General features: G+C 35.4%; 1 protein-coding gene across 1 annotated transcript in view; it reads left to right on the forward strand.

Annotated features, from left to right (window-relative positions):
• LOC142087598 (connector enhancer of kinase suppressor of ras 2-like) overlaps window positions 1-12149 on the forward strand; it is a 219509-nt gene that overhangs the window by 172431 nt on the left and 34929 nt on the right. The window contains exons 15-16 of the mRNA XM_075161953.1: window positions 7991-8039; window positions 11644-11692. Coding sequence (XP_075018054.1) covers window positions 7991-8039; window positions 11644-11692 — 98 coding nt within the window. The remainder of the gene's footprint in view (window positions 1-7990; window positions 8040-11643; window positions 11693-12149) is intronic.

The following is a 12149-nucleotide window of genomic DNA, read 5'->3' on the forward strand; positions in this document are numbered from 1 at the left end:
TGTAATTTTCAGGTCCAAAAAATTACCATATTATATCTTTTCAATATGTTGAAAAATATTTTAAAAGACATGTCTTCTTGCTCTTAATAACCTTCTTTTAAGTGGTTTAAACAGCTTAAAACAAAATAAAAGTATTTCAGCTTAAAATCAGCTGAGATGGGCACTGGTAGAAGATTTTCATCGCATATAGTTAGGTTTTGGGGAGCCGAAGACAAACTGTGTGGATAGATTCACATATTTGGATGAAATAGCATTATCTTCATTAACTGTACAGTTGCCTATGCAGTTTTTGTGATATGATTGCATCCTTTTTTAAAAAAAAGAAAAAAGCCAAAAGGCAGAAGAAAAACACTTCTTACATGTAGTAGAATGTACCGCATGCTGCATGGAATATATACCGAAAACGGTAGCAGCTACGTGAGAAATTCAAGGCTACAGAATGTTACTATGAATATCTAGCTTTTTAAACTCTTCAAATAAGTATAATGTAAAGCAAGTCTAGCAGCTTTTTTTTTAGCCTTCAGCAGAATAAAAGCTAGGTATTTCTGCATTACAACTCCGGTTTCTTCCAAACTCTTTTGGCACCTCTGCATTACGTATTTGCCCCAGCACTACGCACAGGGCTAGACTTTCACCATCCATGCAGAGCACCCACACCCCTCGTTGTAAGATACTGTCCGTTCACACGTTAAACTCTGCCCCTATCTGACCAGTGCAGAAAATCTGAGCTCTACTTGAAAGCAGTCTTGTGGCTAGAAAAGTAGGGCAGCCACAGGCAAGTTGTGACGCTTCACTTCGGAGCAGGTGTCATGATTTAGGAAATTACACTGTGCAATTGGAGGTGGAATCACTAAATGCGTGACTGTTCTGAGGTTTTAGGAAGGCAAGCTAAATTAAATGCTTCCTGAAGAAGCAGCCGATTTGTTTTCCTTTTTACCGGAAGCAATTTACCCTGCTTGTTATTGTTTCACAAATGAGAAAGGGGGGTAATGAGCATCTAACATAGTCCCTGCTGCAGCTTTTTTGCCAACAAGCTTCTGACTATATGCTTAGCACAGTTCCCTGTGTTCTTTGATCTTCATTTTACTTTAGGAGAAATTTTTTTCTAGTAATAGGAAACCTTGACATCTGTGGATTCTAGACATGCGTGCATAATGTAACCATGACATCATTACGAAGACCTTGGGTTTGAAGATCTTGCTCTGCTTAGCTAACCACACAGGCCTGCAAGGGAAAAAGAAGGCAGAAAAGAATTGTAATCATTAATGCATTGCACAACTGCTAGTTGAATAAACAGGTTTTATGACTATTTGCACTTAGTTTCCATGTAAAACTGCTGTTCAGGTTATTTTTCATAACATGTTTTGTCTTTGTAAATATTAATGCTTAAAAATTGTTTTAATCATGTCCGCAGTAGCATGCTTTGGAAATTTTTTTTTTTTTAGTTGTGGTTAATGCTGGAGAGGTAAGAAGAGATAAATATTTTGAAAATAATTTTTAGTCTCGACATCGGTTTGTCAACTTTGCATGCACAGATACATCTGTATTGCAGTAACTGCAGAATAGTACAGATGCATCTGAGCTAGCTGGCTGATACTTGAAGTATCAAGTAATAGCCTGTAGCATAGTTCTGAGCCAGTAGCTGAGCCAGCATGGAACTGAGAAGGGATTTCAAATCTCACTACAAAATACTCAACAATTTGCAGTGACAATGTACTTCTCGTTGACAGGAATACGTTACACAAGCTATGGAGGTTCAAATAACCTAAATATAAATCATAAATCCAGGCATTATAAATGGTTATAAATGCATTCCTGTGACCAGATAGATAAATCCAAATTGCTACATATGTGTTCTTGTGAACCAGCCATAAGGAAATTTCATATCATACCTACAATACTTTTCTGCACAAATATATTTTCTAATATGCTGATTTTTTTTTTTTTTGCTCAAGTTAATTATGGTGGCCTTGACACTGAGCTGCAACCAGATTGCACTTGAAGTAATTCAGAATGTGAGACATGAAGGTTGAAGAGAGCTTTGCATGCCCCTTGCATCCAAAAATGTACATCTCCCAAGTATTTGCCAAGTAAAAAAGAGCAGGATGAGAGGTGCCACTTTCTAGTTGTTCATAGCTGCTGTGGATCAATAGAGTTGTTACTCAAGCTCTCTGTGTTTCGACTCACCATATGCTTCTAAGTATCCAGGTGGCAGCAGGGACTGACAGTATATTTTCAAATGCAGGCTTCACTGTTGTCCGTAATGTTTAACCAACAGCTTTGAAATTATCTCTTGATCATCTGTGCTGTGTACTTGAGATCCTACATTTATGTAACCTTATGAAACAGGAGCCATCCTACCGAGGACTAGCAAGAAAAGCTCTCAAAATAGTCTGTTTATGGACTGTGCATCAACTTTGGACATTCCACATCAGTCCCCAGTCAGAATGATTGGAGCATGTTGTACCGTGACAGAACATGAAATACGCTACCCAGTAATTTATACCCAGTTATCTCTGTTCCAGGTGTAAATTCTGGCAAATAGTCTTCTTTTTTTTACATACTGGAGATAGTCAAAAGATAAGTTTGGATTGCTCTGTTTGGTCAAATAAATAAATACAAATCAAAAAAATTATTAGTATATAAATTATTGTTTAATCAATGGTAAATATATATTAGCAGTTTGTTATAACTAGAATAATTTTATATTACTTTTAGTTTATAATCCTATCCATTACTGCCAGAGTAGGAGCTTAAAAAATGTCAACAATATAGATTGTAACTGTTACAGATACCAAAGATGAGGTGAAAGGTAAGTAACACTCAGAGTAATTATTCTTATTTCTAGACTGTATTCATTCATTGGGATTTATTATCTGTATCCTGTCACCTGTGGAGAAGCCAAAATGATAGCGATCTAATAAGATATATCAGTTTGTTCTGATACAGTTATAACTTTCATTTAGTGATGGATTTAATGACCCTGAAGATAGATAATAGAAAGAGAATTGGGATGTTATAATTAAGAGCACTGATAATGTGTAAGAGATTTTATTTTATCTTCTTTCTGAGCATTGCTTATGTGATCAAGGCATGCTTAATTTGTACGCATCTGGTTAAAATCAGTCCTTATTTTCAGTAGATACGCTATAAATTTTACATGCTAGAACACTATTCCTTACAAGAGTTTATGGGACAATGAAAGATGTGTTGTTATCTCTCTATGGTAGAAAATGAAAACATGTTCCTCAAAAGGAAAAGAGGAATGAGTGTCAGCTTGGAGTGGTATTCATAGTTGCACTTGTTTGGTGATACTTGTTTCGCAAAGAAATAGCAAGTCAATTCTGTTTGCTATAAGAGGAATTTTTGTATGAAGAGAAAATGCAGGATACTTACAATTCTGGTGATGCTCTTAAATGGACGTAACTGCTCTGATAGCAAAAGTGCAGAGATGTATGCAGCTACACTGTTGATTTCACATATTCAGTATTTGGTAGGTGACAATTCTCAGCCTTCATTAGAAATCTTTTACCAGGTATGTCTTTACATTCTGATTCTTATAGTTTTTATCAAGTACATTAAACTGGAAGACAGTACTTCTGCTATCCCCTATACTTCTAGGTTTTTCCATTCTAATTTGTTTTCTAGAGATTCATTATTGCTATTTTCTAATCATACAACACTGTTCCTCATTTGAAATCCTGATCACCAATCTTATCACTAGACTTGTACTTCATTTGCATGTCCTTTAAGATGCCAGTTGGGAGTTACCACGCCTACTCGAGTCCTTTAAATTCTTAGTGTTTTGCTTCCATCTAGGTCAAAGTCATTTCCAGCTTTTTTTAGCTCATTCTTGTTAACCTTTGTACTTTAGCTCTATGTTCAGCATCATCATTCTGACTGAATACTGAGTTAGTATGAGTATGCATCTAGTGCCGAGATCAGAGATAGGTGGTATTTAATCTTGATCTGTGCTTGCTTATTAGTACCTGTATTTCTTTAATTCTTCTTCCCTTTTTATATTTGTTTTAGTTTGCTTACAACATATAAATTAGTCAAAGTTCTGAAGAATAGATAAGGAGGGGAGGCAACCTTTTTATCCATAGAAATTCCAATATATGACACACAGCTAGGCAGAGCATATCAAAACTCAGAATACACATTGCTAAAGTCCTTTATCTTTCTGTCAAATAGGAATACCTCAGAAATCCATTTGAGGAAAATTGTATGATAGAATAAGTATTTTAGAATGAGCTCTATTACAAAATTAAATTTCATTTAAAGTTTTGCAGTTATTTGCTTAGTATTTTGCCCTTTATTATGTCATATTATGCAAATATCCTGAATTGTTTGATTTGTTTTTTTTTTTTTTAAATTGGTATGCGTTACTCACAAGTGATTGGTCCTCCTTTTTATAGATTCTGCAGTTTGTTTCAAAAACAGTATTATACATGAACAAGAAAACAAGCGTTTAGTAGAAGATCAACTGTTTTAATTGATTTGAGAAATATCAGTCCATGCCATTATAACCGTATCACTACACATGCCTTCCTCCCCACCCCCCGCCCCTTCATTCTTTTCCGTTTCACTTCTGTAACAACTGTTTTCCTAAAAAGAAAAGTGAGGAATAACTCAACCAAATATGATGCAGAGTATTTCAACCAGAATAGACAACATACTAGGGTTCCTCTATGTCTAAATTAATTGGTTCTGTCACTTTCACACAGATAACTTACTTGTCTAAAGAGAAGAAAAGATCAGGATTTCTCCTTCAGTGATCTGTAGATCTGAATATTTGAGGCATAATTAGATTCGAGGAGGAGTATTTGATAGACACAAAATCTTTAAAACAAACAAACAAACAAAAAAACCTCCTGCAGACTGTTGAAAACTGTTCCCCCCCAAAAAAGTTAAGCTCACTGTACATGAGAACACCTACTCCTGACCTTTCACAAGATAAAACTTTTGAAGAGCTTTCAAAAGCCTGCTTGCAGACTGCTTCTATAACTTTACAACATTTTTGCTGGTAAGAGTCTGTGATTACAGTAAGGAGACGCATTACTCTGTTTGCATGGAAGCAAATAAAACTTGACTAAGGACTTTTCAGATAAAAACACAGATGTATTATTCATATTGCATATTGGCTGAGAGAAAGAATGGAAGCATTGAAACTGACACTTTCCAGATGGGTCAAAGCCATGATTAAAGAAACAGACCAGAAATCGGGGGGAAATGCCCAGCAGGATTGAAGTGCAGTTATGGCATTCTCTTGGGCAGACAGAAATGGAGCATTAATGACAAAAGCTGCCTTGCAGCGGTTTGGGCGTCTGTCCATTCCTTTACCAAATGTTGTAAGTTGAACTTCTTTGTTTTTCAGTTGTTTTTTTCAATCCTTGTAATCTACAGACAGCTCAGAACTTCTAAGTCTTGCCTATTAACTTTTATGGTTTTAATTTTAATGTTATGCATCCCATCTTTCCACTGCAGTCTGGAAATTTCCTTTGACTCGGGACTGATAGATGCTTTTAACGGACAATGCAGTAGTTGTTTCTGCTGGTAAATTTGATTTCTCATAACAATGGAAATCATCAAATTAGAAAATGCCACTTCCTGCCTTGCTGACTTCAACAGATACTGTTGTTATGACCAACAGCATTTGGGAATATGTTAAAAAAGTCCACAATCCTTCTATTCCTTTTTAATTTTTCTCCTCAATTCCTTTCCCATTCTTGCACTCCTTTTCTATTTTACGACATATACAAAAAGTTCACATTTTTAACGTTTTCCCACTTCTCCTTTTTCTTACTTTTGAAAACATGAGGGGAAATCGTGTGTCTAAGAATTTTTGTGGGAGATCAGACAAAGCTGACCCTGGTTCAGTGTCCTGTTTCCATCAACGGCCAATACTGTTTGTATTAGGAAAGGCCTCTGGTGATGTTTCCCTGCTTTGTTCACTAGCCTTTAGAGAACTCCAGGAGAAAGCTCAGATATACCATAGATAGTATTTTTGCATTTTAAAGTCTGTGTAAATTTTTCATATCCATGGCATCCTGCAGCAAAATATTATGGAACTCTTTGCTGCAAGATGCTGTGAATACCAAAAATTTTAATTGTGTGTGTTAATGAATGAAGGTTCAAAACAAAAGAAGCTAATTGCTGATTTTATGTAACTTATATAGCCCCTTTATTCAAGGAGACATTGAATATTTGTTCCTTATTTACTCTCTTCAGAACACTCCTGAGTTCATAAACCTCCACAGCATTGCCCTCAGTGGCCTTGAGAGACAGTTAGATGAGTTTCTTTTCAGTTTCCCTCTGTCCTCCCTGATGCTAAGGAATCAGAACTGTACGCTATTAAAAATTTTGGAGGACCACTACTATGTCTGTACCCACCTAACAGCTTTCACTACTGAAGTGTTTCAAAAGGATTTAGGAATATAACTGCTCCTAACTATGTAGAGACAAATTATTGTATGCATAGTATTTGTATGAGAAAGGTATGCAGAAAATGTCCTCTTAATAAGTGAAAAATTCACAAACAGGCCTACTGAACAGGGACTATCTCAGGCTTTTTTCTTTCTAACCTAAAATGTTTTGCAGTACCATTGTGTCAGGACACTAATCACACATCTTCAGAAAAGTGAAACTTTGCCTGGACCTTCTCCAGGGATTTAGAACTTCAAACTGCGCTCTGCAATAGCCTTTCTGCAAATTGAGCACTATGCCAGTTTCTTTACTCCAGGGATATGGATGTTAAAAAGCATAACAACTAAACTGTTGTTTAGCAGCAGTTGGAGCCTACATTGAAGTTAGTTTGGAAAAGTTTACTTGGTGTTCATTTTGTTGCTAAGAGTTTCTATTCTTTACATCAGGATTGTTTCTGGGCCCACGGAAAATGGTCACCACGCTTCCTTCCAATAGCAAATGTAACTGTTGCATTCCTTGTTTGCCAGCCAAGACGATACTGTTAGGATATCAGTACTGCAAAAATATTACTGTTTTTCTGATGTTCTGAGTTTTCTAGTGAACTGCTGAATAGCTGTGGTCTTTATGAATTTCCTGTTTTTAAATGCTTCCAGAATATGAAAGAGGAGGTGATGGGGAAAGAACAGAACAAAAGAAGATATTAGACTTTCTCTGTACCTGGCAAACACATCTGACAGTCATGTCAGATTTGGCCTGATAGTTACATGCTTATTAATGTCTGGGTGTTTATACACATGCTTACATATTGCTAAAGTTAAGATACCCATAAAGTAACTCAATGGAAGACACATACTAAGCAATTTGGGTTATCCTTGATTTGATTCTGTAATTACATGCGAAGAAACCAACTTTGCAAAATATGGAACACGTATGACTCTTTCCTAAAGGTCAGAATATCAGTTCAAATACATATCTGTAAACTGTTACATTTTAAAATGCAAATTACTCTTAAAACAAAATGCTAATTTTTTTTTTTTAATTTCTACCTTTTTCCTGTTTAGAAATACTTATTCTTTCCCATTTTAGTCTTGACTCCAGGAATCCACTATACCTGTGTTAAATCTTGTTGATGCTGAAAGAAATGCGCAAATAAGAGTTAGCCCTGCAACAAAGAACCAATGATTTCTATGTCCTAAGACTCTAGTCCCTAGGAGGGAGGAATTGTGTTGGTTGCTTTTGAATCTTAGCTGATCAGGGTTGAGTATTTTTAGGCCAGTGATTGAATCAGAATCAGATATTCTCAGATGATTTATGTATTCTTAAGTCAGAATATTAAGAATGATTTTCTGTTTCTTAATAACATTAGCACTGTTCATTGAAAACAATGGCTAAATTTCCAAAGGGTCTCCCATTTTAAGTGTCGCATTTAAAATAACTGTCAAACGTGATTACATCTGTAAGCATATGTTTGGAAATGCCTAGACTGTGTGTGTGTATGCACTGCTTATTCAGATTATTTTTTTTTTCTGCAGTTATTTGACATCTTTCTTCCTCTCTGTCCTAGATATGCTAGTTCTGCCATTGACCGTCAAGGAAGCACATCCATGAGGAAGGTAATGATTTATAAATGTACTTTAAAAAAACAAAAAAATTCCCAATAGTTCAATTGTCATATTTTTAAAAGATACTTAAGATACCACAAGCCTTGAATTTTTTCTATATTATAAAACATCTGAAAATAAAAAGCTAGGAATAATTTCCATATTCAGAAAGGTAGCTACTACAACCACAGCAGTGTGTATGCAGTACTTTTAGTTAAGTTTAGTAGGAACCTTACTATGTGTTCTAAGGTATGTACTAGTTTTGGGAGGAGAATCATAGAAAATGTCTAGGTTGGAAGCGACCTATGGAGGGAAGATTGCCCAGGAGGAAAGAAAATTTTAAAACCTCTTCAGATATTTAAATAGTATGAATACTATGATAGGGAGATACTGGATTAAGTTTTTCAAAGATTTTTGTAGTACCAATTTTGCAGGTCTTCAATGGAAAATATCTAGACGCTTTTTTTTAATTTTTAGTATTTTGAGAAATATTTCATACAAAGGACAAACAACGGAACCTTCATTCATAGAATGCCTATTTCTTTATTCCAACTTAGCACTTTTTTCACTAAGTAGGTGCTAAATAACTTTTGAAAGTTGCCAGATGTCATTCTACCTCCCAAATATTTACAAAGTGAGGCTAAAGATCAGTGACAGCAGTGGAAGATGTATGACTAAGTTTTCTGTAGTTTGTGAGAACCTGCAGTTGTGTTTATTGATGTGCTGCCTCTATCTGCCAATCCCTACCTTGCCTGCTGCCTCCACTGGAAAACGCTTGGGCCTGTGGCTGTTCCCAGGGATCCTGGTACTGCAAATAATCTAATACATATAACGTGAGGAAATCAGCACTATGTCCCTACGATTTGTGTTCTTTGCTAGTGAATGCACTCGTGGCTGTGTTTGGAACTTGTTAACGGTTTTCCTTAAAAACTCCGAAGGCTCAAAATAGCAGACATACCTGCAACCAGTTTTGCAATAACAGGCTTGGTTCCCTTCACCCTGACAGGTACCTGAATCTCTGGTCTCCAGGGCATTTTTTAAACACAGCATAGCTTTTCCTTTGGTCATTCTGTGACAGCACTCCTACCACTACACTGTGATTATTTTGAGGTCTCATTAATTTAGCTTCATGTAGCACAGATTCAATTCTATCACTTTTTTTTTTCCATGGTTGGGTTGGGGTGGGAGGGCGTGCATTTTGTTTAACATTCTACTGTGTGTTGTGGTTTTGAGATGAGAACTTAAATGCTGACAGCCACAGTATGTTCTCACATCATCTGTCTGTTTCCCATAGCAACTCTGAGTCATTTTGAAGTTGCAAGTTCTGACTGTTTTCTTAGTGTTTACCACAAAGTTAATTATATAGTAGTTCTTTTATCTCTCAGAATATGAAGGTTGGATTTTGTAAGTTAGCAGTGCTAGTTAAGTACTGATTCCCAAGGTATTGCAAACCTTTCACTTTCTCTAGTTTTCTTGCTTTGAAAACATTGTATGTGTACATAAACAAAACATGGTAACACTAATTAACTTTTGCTTTTAGAAGAGCTAATATTTTCAGCTCTCCTTGATTTGTTGTGCTTGTATTTTCACTATTTTTAAAACTTTTGTATTGAATGATGCATACCAGTTTCTGGTGAGTATCCTAATGTGTATATCCTCCAGTTTTTCCATTTTTCTTGCAGTTCTTTAAATTTAATCACATATGAAAACTGTAATTTAATTATAGGTTATTTCATCACTATATTATTTTAGTCTGGAAAATTTGGTGATCTCTGTTTCAGAAACAGATACCTGCTCTGTCCTAATGCATTTTTATACAGAAAGAGGAACATTGAACAGATTTGTTTCAGTCACAGTCACCACAGAACTCCAGCTGGCACAATATGACTGACCAGTACTGCTGCTGTGACTTACAATACATCAATTAAAACAACCAATGCTGCTGTGCATCTTTAATACTTTCTCACAGACTTATTTTTGTTTTTTCATTTTCTGGCTGTTTTTTACTACGTTTCCTGTAGCACAGCAGCAAGCATTAATCTTTGTCTTCTCTAGTGCTCAAAACAGAGAGATAAATTTGCAGCTATCAAGTAAATGGAGAATATGTACTGTCTTACGGTGATACAATGCATGTACACTTACAGAGCTTGTCACCTGTCAGAATCACAATATTTTTGTGAAGCATTCATATACTGTGACTGACTGGGAGAACAGTCTGAGATAAACACAACACAGAAAGCTACTGTTCTCTGAGCCAGCGCTCTCAGGAGTCAAGAATTGCTGATTTCTGCAAGCCACTAGAAAATGTTCATGCTGTTCAATGCTGTAAAATTGCAGAACGGTTACAAACAGGACTATGCATGTGCAAAACAACTCTACCCCCCTCCACTTTTATTTAAAATAAAACTTTGCCTCTCCAATAGTTGGAGTCCTGTTTTCAGCTGTTGCTTTTCTATACTGCTTAAGCTGTAATCCTTCGTTATCCTAAATATTAATTTAAATAATTTTTTATTTTAATTATAATCCTTGTTATTTGAAATGTTAATATTGTGACATTTAAACACTTATTTAATACGTTGTACCACAGTTGTTAATAAGGACTTTTGTAGCATGTGTTTGCTTTTTGACCGCAGGGTGAGGAGCTGCCGTAAGGTAGGGTAAGCAGTCAGATGATCTCTGGAGAAGATAATTATCTGTAGTCATACCACAAGTTAAGGTAGCATGGAGATATCCTCGTCAGTGACTGAGGCGCCCTTCTTCTAGGCTCTTTGCTGAACCGAGAGTTATCTGTCACAAAGGAAAAATCAAGAAAATTTAAAAGATGGCCCTTTCTATGTTATCCTTTGCCTGGATCTGCTGGTTTATCATGCTGTGAATGTCTGCTGGTTTTTCTACTGGTAATGGCAGCATCAGTTACCAATCGGGCAGCTACTTTGTCATGTTGACCTGTAATTTTTCCCCTAGCATTTACATGTTTGAAGTAAATCCTTACCGGCTTTTGAGTAGTATCCCTGTTTTTAAAAGATGTAAATAATGAGATGCTTTTAGGTTTTTCTTAAGAATCTGTAACGATTTTATACTGCAGCCACAAAAGAAAGAATTTATTTTTTTCTCCTCAGAGTTATTCTGTCAAACTACCAACCTAACAAACTGAATTGTTTCCTATGGTTGGAAATGACATGACTTTACACATTAACTATATAATGTTTGTGGTGGATATTTCTTTTTGAATTAATATTTGTTTAACTATCTCATGTACACTTACGACAAACTTCAAGTATCATTCATTTTATTAGGTCATTCATATCAGTTTATATCCTTAGTTTTCAAACTACTGCATAACCATTCATGCAAAGAATCCTTAATGATTTGATTGCAATTGTAATCAGTAACTGAAAAAAGATGGGATTTTAATTTGCAGATTTAGCACTGTGTTGTTTTCTTTATGATGTTTATAACAGTAGTAAGAGAAAAATGACAAAAATGAGATCTTATGATAACTGATCCTATGATAACTAACCCTAAGACAACCATGGAGATGGTAGTGAATGTTAGCTGTTTCATGTTACTACTGTTACCTGCATTGGTTTTTCATAATTTTTTTTTTTCCTTGCAGTCATTCCATTACGCTTCCCTCAGGGTAAAAAGCAGAAAATGGTCAAAAGGTAACTTATTTGAGTTAACATTTCGAAACTGGAAAATGAGACTTCTTCTCTGATAATAAGTGATCTGGATCAAATGCCAAAGTTCAACTTAATTCAAATATTTCTAAATTTAATATTAAACACCAAAGTAAAATACCAAATTAAAATACCAAATAAATGTCTTATAAGGTATAATACTGCTAGACTTGGTGCTAAAATTTCCTCTGACTTAAGCAGAAGAAAGGTAGTATTTGTATATTTTGCCATTTCCTTCTGCTCTGTTTCTTTGTCTAATCATGGCCTATTTGAGACTGTTAAAACAATGAACATATGAAAAATAATTACAGCATAATAAATTCATATGAAAGTATATGGCCAGTGAGCTCTTTTTATTCTGTTTGTTGGTTTAGTTTCCTTTCTATGAAAATTTTCCTTTTATTGTACTATGCTTTTTTAATACTTCTAAACCTTACCATGA

The sequence above is a fragment of the Calonectris borealis genome, chromosome 13 (genome assembly GCF_964195595.1).
Source record: "Calonectris borealis chromosome 13, bCalBor7.hap1.2, whole genome shotgun sequence".
Lineage (NCBI taxonomy): Eukaryota > Metazoa > Chordata > Aves > Procellariiformes > Procellariidae > Calonectris > Calonectris borealis.